Source organism: Lingula anatina, chromosome 4, assembly GCF_051362555.1.
Source record: "Lingula anatina isolate TDL-2025a chromosome 4, LinAna3.0, whole genome shotgun sequence".
In the NCBI taxonomy this organism is placed as follows: domain Eukaryota; kingdom Metazoa; phylum Brachiopoda; class Lingulata; order Lingulida; family Lingulidae; genus Lingula; species Lingula anatina.
This window is the reverse complement of record NC_141770.1, coordinates 19398229-19414883: the sequence shown is the minus strand read 5'-3', so window position 1 is coordinate 19414883 and position 16655 is coordinate 19398229. Positions and strand designations below refer to the sequence as shown.

The 16655-nt window shown below is 34.9% G+C and overlaps 2 protein-coding genes across 2 annotated transcripts; both read left to right on the top strand.

Moving 5' to 3' along the window:
• The first annotated feature begins 74 nt into the window (after window positions 1-74).
• On the top strand, window positions 75-10076 carry LOC106174075 (ribosome biogenesis protein bop1-B). Its single transcript, XM_013555466.2, has 20 exons — window positions 75-261; window positions 660-797; window positions 1307-1624; window positions 2405-2556; window positions 2992-3109; window positions 3493-3594; window positions 3749-3859; window positions 4206-4316; window positions 4543-4704; window positions 5105-5185; window positions 5679-5748; window positions 6126-6258; window positions 6642-6754; window positions 7339-7415; window positions 7887-7997; window positions 8211-8285; window positions 8585-8687; window positions 8988-9072; window positions 9376-9483; window positions 9657-10076. Exons 1-20 carry the CDS (start codon window positions 193-195, stop codon window positions 9808-9810), a joined length of 2391 nt encoding a protein of 796 aa, XP_013410920.2. The 5' UTR covers window positions 75-192; the 3' UTR covers window positions 9811-10076.
• A 632-nt stretch (window positions 10077-10708) lies between these two features.
• LOC106169204 (cysteine desulfurase) lies at window positions 10709-16444 on the top strand. The gene is made up of 12 exons (XM_013548596.2): window positions 10709-10906; window positions 11099-11175; window positions 11480-11596; window positions 11830-11967; window positions 12337-12435; window positions 12745-12838; window positions 13120-13254; window positions 13627-13784; window positions 14078-14265; window positions 14554-14637; window positions 14838-14927; window positions 15061-16444. Exons 1-12 carry the CDS (start codon window positions 10795-10797, stop codon window positions 15122-15124), a joined length of 1356 nt encoding a protein of 451 aa, XP_013404050.2. The 5' UTR covers window positions 10709-10794; the 3' UTR covers window positions 15125-16444.
• The last annotated feature ends 211 nt before the right edge of the window (window positions 16445-16655 follow it).

The window sequence follows — 16655 nt, the reverse complement described above, 5'->3', positions numbered from 1 at the left end:
GTAAGGAATGACTATGAGTATTTTAGATTGCATAACAATAAAATAATTTTTTGTTATAAATATGAACTTAATCTACCAGACTTTAAGAGGATACTTCTTTTAATTGCTGGCAATCTCAATTTAGATAAACAGGAACTTTTAGGCGTGCTTTAGAGCTTATGTACACATGTGGGAAACGAAAAGCATGCAAAGATGTCGTTGAAGACGAAAAGAAAGCTTGATTCACTCACGATATCTGAGGGAAATAACAACAAGGATGGGGTGAGTTTGGCATTAATAATTGGATTTAACATAGGAGTTTGTAATACTGCAAGGTAAACATATGCTTACAATAAAAACATGGAGATATAACTTATTTTTTCCTGGTCGTTTTACCTGGCTGAGTCCTACAGTCGTAGTCGTTTACATCTTGCTGTTAGGCTTAGTGTAAGGCTTTACTCTGCTGCTCACTTATCACAGGTAACTCTTAACTTGCGGTACGCATAAACAAAGTGAGGCTGTAAACTTAGGTTAGCTTTTCCACGACAAAATAATAAAAATAAAACGCGGAATTTCTAAAAATGTTAAAGCTGAGCAAAGATTAAAATTGCATAAATATTAAATCAGCTACTTAAGCTACTTTTTTGTATTAATTAATGAAAATGCCTTTAAAATTACAGATTGACTTATTTGTGAATGCCCCTCCTGATGGGAGTGATGCTGCTGATGATGATAGTACTGACTCTGAGGAAAGTGAGTATTCAGGCTTAGAGGATGAACCAGACACGACTGATGATGACAGTGAGGAAGGAGAGGAGGTGGGTGCTGTGGAGAAACTTGCAGTGACTCAGTTTAAGTTTTATCTGCAGAAACTCTTGGAAGTTGAAGTCACATCAGTTTAGTGTTCCATGTCTTTGTATAGGTTATCAGTAATGGTTTTAGAAGTATTTAATTCTCAACATTCTTGTTAAACATAAATGTTTCATGTCATATTTATTACTTCGTATGTTGTAATTAGCGTAGTTTATCTCTCTCTCTCTCTCTCTCTCTCTCTCTCTCTCTCTCTCTCTCTCTCTCTCTCTCTCTCTCTCTCCATTTTATTTATTATTTATTTTTTTTAATGAAAATACTTTCAGTTCATTTTACTTTTAAACAATTTGATAGATCTATCTTTCTGTGATTAGTAATACAGTGTGTATTGTTTCTGATCCTTTGAGGCACTTGTCATCAAGATATTCTTATCTTAATACTGAGAAGGTATATGGAACAAATGTACAAGCATTAATTTCTGTAGAATGAATATAAATTTTATCAATATTTTTGGCAGACTGAAAATTCAGATCCAGACACAGACCAGGAAACAGACGGGAGTGAGGACAGTGACATTATTTTGAGAAAAGTAAACAGACATGAACCTGAAACACAAGTGCAATCAGATGAAGAGGTTGAGGAAAATGGCCTGAGAAAAGACAGGAAAGAAAAAGAAAACATACAGAAAGCAAAAGAAAAAACAAAGAAAGGGAAAGAAAAAGCAAAGAAAGGGACAAAATCAAATGAGGGAAGCTCGAGTCAAAAATCTGGAAATGATACAGAAGAAAAAAAAGAAGAGTTTAATGAATATGCTCAAGATTCTTCAGATGAAGAGGTATAAAGAAATATGACATGAATTTATTATTAAATTTATGAATAAATTTTGATTTCTTTTTATGTGGGCTGCTAGTTGCTCAGTTGAAAAAGATCATCTGTAATATTTCACCATAGACATTGAATGCAAAAAGGGAAAAGAATGAAAAGTTTAATTCTTTTAATTTCCTACAGCCAGAGTACTTTACATGAAATATTTCACAAAGATTTGCTTCACTGTTGTGAGCCCAAGTGAGTATTAAGTTTGGTGGTCAAAACTGGAAAGGCATCCATACACTATACAGTCTTTACTTAAAGTTCCATATGCCATTGAAGCCATTGCAGATTCTTTGTAAAGCATACATACTGCTTCTACTAGTTTCTTATACAACTCAAATCAAGGGAACATATTTAAAGATAACCCAAATTAATTACTCCAAAAATGGCCTTAAAGCTGCACCTTCTTCAATTTCCTGGTCAGAAACTTGACCTATTTATCTGCCCCTCCAGTTCATAAAAGTCAGCCAAGTAAGGGATGAAGTAAATGGCACATTATTACTGCATGCAATACCTAACGTATGAGTGGCAGAAGCGACTGATGGTTATATGTTGGACAGAAAGAAAACAAAATATCTGTTAATGTATATTTTTCAAGAAGTATGAGAATTTGCCCTTTGATATTTCTTTAAGTTATGCTATGTGAAAATATATGATGGCATTTTGTCAGTTTAGTTTATTAACTCAAGGAATGCAGGTACAGCCTGGAGACCTTAACTTTGACATATTTCTTTATCTACTCTAGGACATCAGGAATACAGTGGGTAACATCCCTATGGAGTGGTATGGGGAGTATGCACACATAGGTTACAACCTGGAGGGAGGCAAAATCATCAAACCTAAGAGAGCAGATGAAGTGGATGAGTTTCTCAATAAAATGGATAACCCAGATTACTGGTAAATCAAGTTACTATGAAGGGATTGATGATGATGTAGAAAGAAAGGGATTTTGTTACTCAATGCATTTATTTAGATCTCATATGATTGGCTATGATGCTTATTTGTAATTAGTTTCATTAAGTCATAGTTTTTTTTTTTTTTGGGGGGGGGGAGATCTGGTAAATATGGAATGAACTAATATTTATTTGTAGTACAACTTCTTAGTATTTTAAGTGAGGAGGTGATGCTTCTCGTTATTGTTGCAGGCATCTTCCTTCACCCCCCCCCCCCAAAAAAAAAAAATAATAATAATAAATAAATAAAAATAAAATTACACTTTCTGGACATTAAGCCATTGCCTGTGTCCGAGGTCCCCATAGGTGTCACTGTGCACTTTCCTCATTATTGTTCAGTGTACTGATTTATGTCCAAACTCTGCATTGTACCTTCTAGGAGAACAGTCAAGGACAAGATGACAGGACAGGATGTCATTCTCTCCAAGGAAGACGCTGAGATGATTCAGAGAATGGAGAAAGGAAAGTTTCCAGATGCCGCGTATGATCCTTACGAAGTAGGTCTACTTGATGCTTTCTCGGTTCCCCAATTACTTTTCTAAAACCAGTGCCAATTATCTTTGACATCCTATGAATATATATTTCCGTCTTGCCAGGATAGTCATTTATAAAATTTCAGAATTGAAAAATGAAAAAGTAAAAAGTACAAAAAAAAAATACTTTAAGGCATTTTGTTAAGTGTTGATACTATGAGTCATTGCTAAAATGCTTTCCCTTGTTTGTCCCTAAGATAATTTGACAAGTTGGAACAAAACGAAGCTAAAAAGAAAAAAAAATTGATAAAAATATATATTCTTTATATAATAAAGAAAACGGAAATTTAAAAAATAGTAATTCAAAAGTAAAGATATCCAAAATGATGTGATTTCTGATATTCCAGCCATGGGTGGATTTCTTCACTCATGAAAAAATGATCCATCCTGTCACCAACAGACCAGAACACAAGAGGAGCTTTATCCCATCTAAGTGGGAGAAATTAAAAGTGAGTGAAGAACAACATTGAGCTCTTTCACTTATTGTTTCTAATTGTGAACCCTGTTGTCTATTGTGTGTATGCATGTGTGTACTTTATATGCATAATTTATAATATTTGGGTATATTAACAGTTTTTCATCACATTATTTATGCCTATTAAGGTGGGACAGCTGGTTCACGCCATCAAGATGGGATGGATCAAACCCAAGAAACCGACGACAGAAGAAGACGAGCAGCCAAAATATTACGATATCTGGGGTAAAGATGATGAGGTAGGTATGCTGATTTGTCAGAAAAGATTAATTTTTTGTGATTGTTTGTATGAAAATATAATTTGAACAAAAATGTTCATTGGCTTGGTAGTTGGATCATAAATAAAAATGATCAAACACAAGCCAAAAAACTTTAATACCATTAGCTATACCACCTAGCAGTCAGTGAGTGTCAACATCTACTCACATCAGTCTGATGAAGGCCTATGTCCAGGTTGGCCATAAGCTAATGGTATGAAAGTTTTTGGGCTTGTGTTTGATAATTTTCATTTAAGAAAGTTTGAAGTATATATTTATCTTAACTATTTAATCTCGGTAACCATTGGAAGATATTTTTCCCCCCCAGAGTGCTATCAACAAGAGATTTACTCAACACATTCCTGCCCCAAAGATGGCGCTACCAGGTCATGAAGAGTCGTACAACCCTCCGCCAGAATACCTCCTCACTGAAGAAGAAGTAGGTGAATTTTTCATAAAATATCAGGCCATTGCTTTTAAATGGAGTACTTTAAAGCTAATAAATATAATACAGATGACTGTGTTGGGTCAAAAATCTGAATAGAATTAATTATTGAGGGAATTGATTGTTTTACTATTCCTTTCTGAGTCTCAATTGACTGAGGTTACTAATGAAGTTATTAGCCTGGTACTTCCACCAATAAAAACCATTGATTCTTCCTTAGGAACTGGCTTGGAAGGAGACAGACCCAGAAGACAGAAGAAGGAACTTCCTTCCAAAGAAGTACTCCTCTCTGCGGCAGGTGCCTGCCTATCCACGGTTTATCAATGAGCGCTTTGAGAGATGTTTAGATCTGTACCTGTGTCCACGGCAGAGGAAAATGAGGGTACTTTCATACATTTTGTTTTGTTTCTGAACGTTTTTAAAAATAACAAACCTAACATCTGTATTTCCACTGGAAGGAGATTATTGATTCAGAAGTGAAATCCCTGATTTCAAAGGATTTTATTTTGATCCAGTCAAATACTTGTTATGATTTATCAGGGAATACTGATGGTGTTGTCAATTTTTTTAACATTATTTGTAAAGTGATTGATTTTTAGAACTTCGTAAATAGATTAATGAATGTTGAATCTGTCTGATATATACCACATGGTAAAAGTTCTGGAGACACTTTAACACTTTATGTTGAAGAATTGTGACTTTTATTTTTTTATTTATTTATTTATTTTTTTTTTTGCAAACTGTTGCTATTGTTTTAATATGTCTCTTTCCCCCACTTGCAGATGAATGTGAACCCTGAAGACCTCATTCCTAAGCTTCCTAAACCCAAGGATCTGCAGCCTTTCCCAACTACACAGTCCATAGTAAGTATTTTGTGTACACAGAGCTGTAGTATGTAGTAGTTAAAAAGTTGTTAGCAATTTGAGCATAAGATCTTAGTTTATTTATTCCTTAATCACAACAGATTTGACCATGTATATATCTCAAAATGCTTTCTTGCAAATAATTGCAAAATTGATAATTTTGAAATAAGGGTGGCGTTTGAAAATTTGATTGTGATTGACTGATAACTGTTATTTGTATGTAGCTAGAAAACGTACACCTAGTTGTAACTATAAAGATTAAAATACACAATTTTATAAATGAAAGATCATGGGAAGAAATTTTCTGTGACATTCTGTGAAATAATTTCTTCCTTTTTATGTGTAAATTCAAGTTTAGAAAGTTGTTGGATTTTGTATGAAATATTTAAGAATTGTAAATCTCAGGAGGCTGTTAGGGGTGGTGGGATGGCAGAAAGGATTTTCTATTCTCCCTTTCCATTCATTTATGCCTGTTTTCTTATTACTTCCTTAGATCTATGAAGGTCACAGTGGACTGGTCAGGTGTATCAGTATTGACCCTAAGGGTCAGTGGATGGCTTCAGGTTTGTAAATACTCTATATAATCCACAATTATGTCTTGATAAATACAATTAGTATAGTAAGGTTAAATAACTTATATTTTAAGTACTGTTATGTAAATAAACAGGTAATAGGCATTATTTGACCAATTCAAAAAGTGGATACATATGCAAAATAAAAATCAATATTAATAATAAAAATATATGAATAAAATATAAAAATAATTTATAAATTTGTATTCATTATATTTGTATATTTTCAGTAAAGATGTAACATATGTAAAGATGTAACATATTTTCAGTAAAGATGTAACATAGAATGTAACATATTGTATTACAATTTCTCACCTTGGTACTTGATCTATTTCACACCTGATGAACTTCTATTTGTTATTGTCCAGGTTCTGATGACCACAGTGTTAAACTGTGGGAGGTGTCCACAGGCAGGTGTTTGAATACTGTCCACATTGGAGGGACAGTTAAGAGCCTGGCCTGGAACCCGAACCCTGCACTGTGTTTAGTGGCGGTCTGTGTGTAAGTGGGACCAAGTGAAATATTTGTCTTAAATTGGTTGTATAATATAAATTATTTTATATATGGGCAATTTCATGTCAACTATTGCATAATATTTTTCTTAAAACTTGTTATTTTATGTATTCCATCTATGAGCAATGCTGTGTTTTGATTGTTCTTGCTTAAGCATGGCTGAGTAAATAATTTCTTTTAGTTTTGATCAAAATTTCAGTTTTAATTATCAAAGACAAGTGGAGGTTTGTCTGTAGGAGCAGACTTCATTAAAATTTGAAATTTTCAGCCTCTTATAAAAGTTTGTTCTGTCTTTAAACCTAGTGGGTGAAAATAGGCTAATTCTTGACCTTTCATCTAAAGATATATAAAATCTTACTTGATACTTTCAGAGAGAAAGCGGTCATTCTGCTAAACCCTGGCCTTGGAGACAAAGTGGTCATTACAGCCACAGATAATATGCTGACCAGCTATCAGTCAGTCTCAGAGGAGGAAGAGAACTCTGGTATATCTTGTTTCTCATGTACAGTTTTTCTTTTTATTAACCATTTTAAATATGTTAACCTTAAGTACATGCTAGTGATGTCTATATTCTTATGCAAGTGTTAAAAGGTTTAGGCGCTTTGTTTGGGAGAGAGTTATTGTGCATATATTGCTATATGATCTATAAGGGTTCATTTACATCACATATTTTACTGTTAGTGCGCAGGAGGATGCTGCAGCAGAGGGAACATCCGTACAGCCGTAAGCTTTGGAGCAGCTCTCTTACTGCTCACTAAATGATGACATTTATCAGGGGCGGATCCAGAGATATTTTCTGACAGTCTTCCATATTATATTTGTTGGTCCGTCCTCCATTTTTTGACCGTCTTCCGACAGAAAAAATTAGATACCCGTCAATGTAAACTTGAAAATCTGACCGTCTTCCGGAAGACCCAGAAGACGGCCTAAATCCGCCCCTGTTTATTACATGTACACAGTATATAACAAAATTATTTCATTTTCTCTTTTTATTATTCTTCTAATTTGAAATATTGCAAGCAGGCTTGTAATGGGTGTGTTCTTTATGTAGTATGTCTAAATTTTCAGGTTTGCCAACAACTTGGGAAGATTGTGAGGAAGAAGAAAGCATGCATGGCTGCCGGGTTAGGATTACACACCCTAAGGTACACTAAAAATAATAATAAATGTAATATCTTTAAAACATAGATACATCTATGTTAATGTTGTGTAAGACGGACACCTGAATATATGCAGGTAAAAGATCCAAATATTTATCACGTCTGAAAAAAGTAGTTTAAGTAGTCATGTAGTTGAGTGAATAATGCCTGCTCAAAATATTCAGTGATTGAAAGTTTTTAAATTTTATTATGTTTTCATAACTTTTAATCAAGAATTAAATAAAGACTGCTAGTAGTCATACCTAGTTTATTTTTCTGAGCCGCAGACTTTGGTAAATTTGAAGGTAAAAGTAGTGATTGATTCTTGTAAAATACTACTTTGATACAGATTTTGATGGTGTTTTCAGTACTTGTCCTTTTCAGTTCAGGGTCAACTTTATATTGTCCATTTACTTAACACACTGTATCCAGTGCTATATAAACATAAATAGTGTTGTTTTTATTTATTATCCCCAGGATGTCAGTCAAGTCACATGGCATGGGAAAGGAGACTATTTTGCCACCGTGATGCCAAATGCAGAGTCCATGTCTGTAATGATACACCAGCTCTCTAAGAGAAGGTCTCAAGTAAGAGAAATAATTGCATTAAATTATCTTTATCTTTCTTTTTATGGCTTCTCATGTAGCATCAAAAGTTACCAGGTTTTTTTGACAGTAGCCAAAAAATCGGATGGCATTGTCATCAGAATATATGTTTTGTTTCAGATGTTTTAATATTGTTACTTAAAAGAAATTCCACAATCTTTATGATATTTATATAATTTGAATTTTGTTTTCCAGGCCCCGTTCTCCAAGTCTAAGGGTATGGTACAGAAGGTGCTGTTCCACCCAACAAGGCCCTTCTTGTTTGTGGCTGTAAGTAGATACTAAACTAGTTAAGATATATGTGAATTGAGGATTTTCTTTGACTCATTTTTGTCCTTTCATTTATTCATTCTCGAAAAGTTGAGATAAGATGACTTAAACTGTTATTAGCTTCTCTGCAAATACCGTTTTCCTAACGGTTGCAACGTTGAAAATTTCTTTCTATTACACATGCTCTGTAACAGTTCTGTAGGAACAACTATAACAAAAAAAGAAATTATATAAATGTGTTAGAAGGAGAAAACTATGAATTTTTCACAATATTTTCCTTCAATAATTTGATATTTTAGACCCAGCGCTATGTGAGAGTATACAACTTGACCAAGCAGGAGTTGACCAAGAAACTGATGACCAACTGTAGATGGGTGTCCAGTATGGCTGTACACCCTGGAGGTAAATTTTAATGTCATAGATTTGGCTTCACACTCTCTAGGACCAAATAGTATCAATAGCCTGGTGAATTGTGAAGGGTAAAAGAGCATATTATGTGTTTCCCAGATCTGCTTGAAGAACCTATTTTTAAATTCATCGGCGAATTTAAAACTTTATTTTACATTTTTGTTTTGTAACCAGGAAAAGTATAACTTTGAAAATGTATTGTTTCAGAAATGAGCCTCATCAGTTATTCAATTTCCATTGTTTATCAATACATATAAATTGTTAATTTTTGTTTTTATGTATGTATCACTTCAGGAGACAATGTGATAGTGGGTAGTTATGACGCCAGGCTGTCATGGTTTGACATGGATCTGTCCACAAAACCATATCAAACTCTCAGGTAGGATCACTGGGCTAGCAGGGATGGGGCAGGGTCACTGGGCTCACTGGATGGGGCAGGGTCACTGGGCTAGCAGGGATGGGGCAGGGTCACTGGGCTAGAAAAGATGGGTCAGGATCACTGGGCTAGCAGGGATGGGGCAGGATCAGTGGGCTAGAAAAGATGGGTCAGGATCACTGGGCTAGCAGGGATGGGGCAGGAGTTTGGGTTAGGCATTTTTCTGTTATGCACCTAAAAGCAATGAGTGGCTAAATATTGTGACAAATTTTAAATTTTAACTATTATTTCTTATTAATTTTCCAGACATCATAAGAAAGCCTTGCGCCAGGTGTGTTATCACAGTAGATATCCACTGTTTGCATCTGCATCTGATGATGGCACTGTTATTGTATGTCACGGAATGGTGTACAAGTAAGTATATTGTATTGTTACTGTTGTCATTTGTATTGTCATTTACAGTAGAAAATGTCATTGTGCATAATTTCAACCAGTTATTAATAATAATTTGATATCATCATTGAAAAATCAGTTATTTGCACAAACTGATTTACTTACAGTTAATTTTCAATCTGAATGTTTTCCAGCGACCTTCTCCAGAACCCGTTAATCGTCCCAGTGAAGATCCTAAGAGGACATAAGATCAGTAAAGACCTGGGCATACTGGACTGTCAGTTCCACCCCACACAACCCTGGATACTGACCAGTGGGGCGGACAATACTATCAGGTTATTTACCTGATCTGAGCTTATATTTATATATATATATCTTTGTAAATACTGAACGTACATGAAAGATGTACTGAAGAGGATAAGAGATTGTACAGTTAGCAGACTGCTTGATGTACGACGTATTCCACAAGAATTTTAACCATGAATGCCCTACAGAAGAGTCGGCCTTTCTGTCATTATTTATGAGAACTGTACAGAAATGTAGTAATGGTTGTTTATCATCATCATCATAATAATGATAACAAAATTTGTAAAATAAAGCAGAAAATAAATAAACTCATGGTTTGGTTATATATCACTGTGAAGATGATTGTAAAGTAACATGGATTTCATGCGGGGGTGGGGGGGGGCATACTGTATTGAGTATTTATGTAAGATATGTACATAAATGAGCATGCTGTTTAAAACACCTCTTGTTTGAACTGCTAATAATAATCATGATTGCATGGTTTTTGGCCTGCAGACTATTAAGTGCGATGCAGCTAGATTTTTCCTATTATAATAGTGACACATTTTAATACTAAATGAAAAAATATTAATAATAAACTGCAACCAAAAGCCAGGAGTTGAACATTTCTAAGCCAAATAATATATCATGTTAAAAGATGTGGAATTCAATTTTAACGATTAAATATGTGAAAATGCAAACACACCCATGTACATGCATAAATATTTATTTAATAAAAATATTAAAAGTATAAATTTCACCAAGTTTGTATGGACAATAATGAATAATATGATTTTGCTTTACAAACTAGTTTGAAGATTTAACCAAACTAATAATATAAAATTATAAGTACTTTATTTAAAATAAAGGAAATCCTGAAAAAAAAAAAAAAAAAAAAAAAAAAAAAAAAAAAAAAAAGCGAATTTTGAGGTTTTGGATAATTTCCTCTTGGACAAAGCGACATCTACCGGCAAAAATATTATGCAAGCAAAACAGCAGCAGCACGCGTGTGAAGAAGGATAAACACAGGCGTCTTAACTCTCCAAGATGATGAGCGGACGAATTTTACCCCGGGCCACCCGAGAAATCCTTCGATCTTTTCGAAGAACAGTGTCAACGACAGCTGTTTCCTCTGCACAAGCTGCTGCAGCCAGCGAAGGTGAGAAATTGCGACTTCGTAGTCATATACTGTTATCATGTTATGTCTAATCATTATTCAGGCATTAAATATTGTAAGAGACTTCAAGTTAAAGAGATCGGGGAAGCGATCTTAAAATCTTGTGAAAATGTTTACCATGTTCCAAATGTTATGCTTAATGCCTGCCTTTCAACTAAAACACTATAATTACAGCCACCACAGATGGACAGGAGTCCACCCAGCCAGCGCTGAGACCTCTGTATCTGGATGTACAGGCTACAGCTCCTATGGTACAGATTAGTACAAAAATCATACACTATCTGTCTGAAGTGATCTTAATTTGACATACATAGCTTACTCTTTCCCAATTCTATGATTGATCCAACTCCATTGAGTCTCTCACTGAATGCAATTAGATTAACAGATTTGCATGCCTCCTCCTGGCATTTAATAGAATACAGATAAGTTGGTGATTATATAATGAATGGATATAATCAAATTAAAGGTAGATCAACTTTAATTTGCTAGTGAAATTTTCTATTAATTTTTTTCTTCATTATGGACCGCAGTAATATGAGATACTATTTTTTAAAGGATCCCAGGGTGTTGGATGCCATGTTACCCTATGATATCAGTTTTTTTGGCAACCCTCACTCCAGAACACATGCCTATGGCTGGGAGTCAGAACAGGCAGTGGAAAAAGCTAGAAAAGTAGGTACTAGGATAATGATGCAACTAATTCAAAATTACTTGTGCATAATACATATAGTACATGCCATGGAAAAAGCTAGCAAGTAGGTATTTGGATACAGCAGAGTTGCCAGTGTCCCAACAAAAGGAGCAGGTTGTCTGACCCCCCTCCTCCCCTTTTCACAGGCCTGTATTTTTTTTGCAAAAAGGGTTGATGTACTATGTTATATTTCCCTCTCTTCTTTCTTTCATAGCAAGTAGCAGACATCATAGGAGCAGACCCCAGAGAGATTGTTTTTACCAGCGGTGCCACAGAGTCCAATAACATTGCAGTCAAGGGTGTGGCCAGGTTTTATAAGAGCAAAAAGAAACATGTCATCACAACACAAACAGTGAGTGAATACCCTCTTGCTCTCCCCCCCCCCCCCCACTCTCCCTCTCTCAAATGTTGCCCTCTCTCTCTCAAATGTTGCCTTCATTTCTGAGCAGTTGCATGCACATGCACACACACACACACACACACACACACACACACACACACACACACACACACACACACACACACACACACACACACACACACACACACACACACAGAGAGAGAGAGAGATTATGTAAATGTGTTATCATATGGATGTAAGAAAATTAAAGAGTCTGCTTTCAGAAATGTATCCTCATTTTTATTGACTTTAAATATATTCATCTCTTATTAATCTTTAGATCCATCAATGTTGCTGCTCACTAATCTTTACATGTCTTAGGAACATAAATGCGTGCTGGATTCCTGTAGAAGTTTGGAGGCAGAGGGTTTTGATGTCACTTATTTACCTGTGCAGAAGAATGGACTGATTGATATGAAGGTAATGGTCTTCTTGTGTACATTATTGGTCAGCGGTCAAGTCTTAACTCACCACATTCCATCTGGTAGAAGAATTATATTTCTGAATAGAAAATAGATTAAGTGTTGATTGGTTTTAAATAATGTATTGGTTAATTTAATCACATTATATGGTTTTAAGTTTATTATAGTGGATTGCATCCTGAATTTCATGACTGAAGTATGGTTTAAACTAGTTAAAAAAACTACATACGTTGTGAATGTTACTGAAATATTGGAGGTTGCTCTATGAAGTTTCACTTTTCTGATCACTTTGATGATTTATGTTTAGCAACTGGAGGCAGCTTTGAGACCAGATACTGTGCTGGTGTCTGTGATGACAGTTAATAATGAGATTGGTGTGAAACAGCCTGTAGAACAAATAGGTAATAACACTTCAAAGAAAAAAAATGTACAAAAGAATTAAATAACATGAAACATCATTCTTATCTTTAATTTCAATGTTAATTTTGTTGTTTTCTTTTGTCTGTTTAATCTTGCAAGTTCCGATTAACTTGGCTGACAATGTAAAGATGAAAGAGTGAGAGGTTGCAATATAATTTTTCAAGTATATGTATATATTGTATACTAAGCATTAAAAATGACAAAATTTGCTATTTGTTCTTGTATAGATGACCATCATAATGGTGATTTAATTATGATTCAGGCAAATTATGTCGAGAGAAGAAGGTATTTTTCCACACAGACGCAGCTCAGGCAGTGGGGAAGGTTCCAGTTGATGTCAACAGCATGTGTATTGATCTGATGTCTATAAGTGGTCACAAAATATATGGTCCCAAAGGTAATGCCATTTATCTTGGCAAAGAGTTTTTCTATCTTCCTGTGTTTTTTTTTTATTTTATTTTTGCCTAAATAAAGCATTTATGTGAGCCTCTTTCCTGAATTTCATCAGACTGTTACACTGGACACAGAATGATGATTATTTACTTGATTTTTCTGAGCCAGTTGTTGAAAAAAATTTTTTTTTTTATTGATTAAGAGGCTGAATAGAGCATAAGTGTCAAATGTTAACTTCAGTACAATTTTCTTGACTTAAAAACTTCACTCTGTTCAATGGAACAGCACATAGATGAATATTTTAATTGTCATTAAAACATATCCCCACATATTTTGTCAACAAACACTGACATATTAATGCTTGCTCATTTTTTAGGTGTGGGTGCTCTCTATGTGCGGCGCCGGCCCCGTGTCCGCCTGGAGCCCCCTCAGAGTGGCGGGGGGCAGGAGAGGGGGTTGAGGAGTGGGACGGTACCCACACCCCTGGTTGTGGGGATGGGGGAGGCATGTGCTGTGGCTATGGAGGAGATGGAGGTGGGCTGGACAGGTGTCTAATATAGAATTTAGAAATGATTATGATCATATTAATGATATTAATAAGGTAATTTTAAGGTTAAGACATCAACATATAGAATATGTTTTTTTTCCACGAATTCTAGTTAATATTTAGTGCAGTTGATAGTAAGACAAATGTAAGCCACCTTTCATGATTTTCTAGATATTTTAGTCAATTCTTTCATTCCATGACCATACATGTAGCAGTTTCCTAATTTTTCAAATTGATAAAGGTACTCAAATTTAATTTACTTTCTATAATTCTTTCACAGTATGACCACAAACGTATCAGTAAACTAGCGCAGCGTCTGCTAGATAAGATAACGACAGCCCTGCCAGATGTCATCAGAAATGGCGACCCCGAGCACATGTATCCTGGGTGTATTAACCTGTCCTTTGCCTACGTAGAAGGCGAGAGTTTACTGATGGCACTCAAAGATGTGGCTCTGTCATCTGGGAGGTATGGTGGTTTGGAGATACAAATTGAAGTATTTATTGAAACTCCATTCTTTGTTCAATAATTCAATTTGTCTAATGAAAATGAAACACATGTTCCCTTATTTTTTAACAAGTATTAAAAAGTGATTGCAGAACAATAAAAAAAACATGTTGACTATAAGACTATTAGTTAGAAGTGAACTTGCTATGGAAACCATTTTATCCCTCCCCCCTCCAAAAATAAATAAATAAATAAATAAAAATAGAAATCCAAAAAATTCAAAGAGAAAATGCCATTATCATTTCTCAGTGCCTGCACGTCTGCCTCCCTAGAGCCTTCCTATGTATTGAGAGCCATAGGAGCTGAAGAAGACCTGGCCCACTCCTCTATCAGGTAAAAATTTTGGATAAGAAATTCTTTGCTCTTGTTATTCTGTTGTTGTATGAAATCTTGCATGAATATTTAGAGTAAAAGTTGCCAAGCTTTTAGTAATAAATAATATTTTAAACTCTTCACTCATTACTGATACATGAAAATGACAATTCTTAATCAACAAGTTTTTTGTTTCTTTCTTTTTTTTTTTGTGTTTTCAGGTTTGGGATTAGTCGCTTTACCACAGAAGAGGAAATAGATTACACAGCCGAGAAGTGCATTGAACATGTGCAGAGGCTAAGGGAGATGAGGTCAGTGAGAGGGAGTTGTGAAAAGGGGAGAAAAAGAAGTGTAGAATAAATATAAACAATATCATTATATTTTCACAAGATACCATATCTGTAGATTTTTCTGCCATGTAACATGCGATGGTCTATATTCCAGCCCTCTGTGGGAGATGGTACAGGAGGGGATTGATCTCAAGTCCATCCAGTGGTCACAGCACTAGTGGACACAGTGGACAGCACAAGTGGACATTGACCACAGTAGGTTTCACATCAGTGTACAGTGACCACATTAGACGTGAACCTAGCGGACAATGACCATTCTGAACATAGTACAAGTAAATGTAGAAAGTGACCATGGTGAATGCAACACCAGTGGACAGTGGACATTGCCCACAGTGGACATAACAATCTGACTATGTTAATTGGACACAGGTCTGTTTTGGTCACCAGACCAGTGGTGAGAGATGCATGTTATTGATCACCACACACTCACGCACACACACAGACGTTAGGGTATATTAACCAAGAAGTGCTGCTACACTGAAAAATAAATATACATTTGGAATTCAAAAAAAAAAAAAAAAAAAAAAAAAAATGGGATTAGTCCACAGGTAGCGAATATGGTGACCACAGGGTATTTGGTCAACCAGTTATTTGATTACTGGCTTACCTCCATTAACTTGTAGCAAATTTTGTGAAATCTGAATATTGAATATAATGGTGGTTATGAGACTGTGATGGAGAAAGAAAATATTGACACGTTATTTTGATGTGGAATTTCACAAAATGTGATATAAATATCATTTTATTGGAACAGTTAACCATGGTATAACTATAACACATGTATGTTCTTTCTAACAAAAAAGTAATGACAAGCAAACTACAGATAAGCACTGATGTCTACTGGAGTCAAATGCTCTCCAAACCAGTCTGTATTTGTAAATTGATTGCTCTTAAAATTCGAATCTAGAAATCACTTTGTACAGATATGGCAGAAATACATGTATACCGTTAGTAATGCCTTTCACCAGACAATGGGTGTTTCCAGTGTTCATGAAATGCATGTGAACTTAGTATTTATCTATCCCTGTATCAGCCAATGTGACATACTGTGAACTCTTGTACAGTACAGTAAATAAAAAAGAAAGAGAAAAGGTAAAGAAAGAAGGAAAAACCATAAGCTAATTGCTGTATTATGTTTATGCCATGAAGATGAAGACTGTTTGTAGATAATAAAATTCTTGGATTTAAATAAGATGTTTTATGCTTGTAGAAAAGGGCAAATTAGTGACAGCTATGTGAGTTGCAGATTGGGGATTTTAAAGTACATTTCTTCTGTGCTATTTACTAACCCCTTCTTTTTCAACATGGTCAGCCAAGCAACATGTGTGATAGTAACAAAAAATTAAAAAGTGGACATTAAAACTAGCATGTAAACATTAATTAAAACAAGTCGTAAAAGCTAATATTGATGTGCTTAAAAGGAAAACAACTGTTCATTCCCATACTAAGCAATGAATGAATTAATCCATTTCTACATTCAAAGTTTGCCCCGTTTTTTTTTTTTTTTTTTTTTTTTTTATAATCTCTTAGGAGATTATTACAAAGTATAGCCGTCTATGAAGGTCACATGGTTCGATAACAAGCACAGATTTCAGAATTATGATCGCTTTAAATATTTGCCCATCAAACTGTGTAAGAACACATAAATGCTAAGTGTCGTATACATGCGCATGCATGACAGAAAAGTAT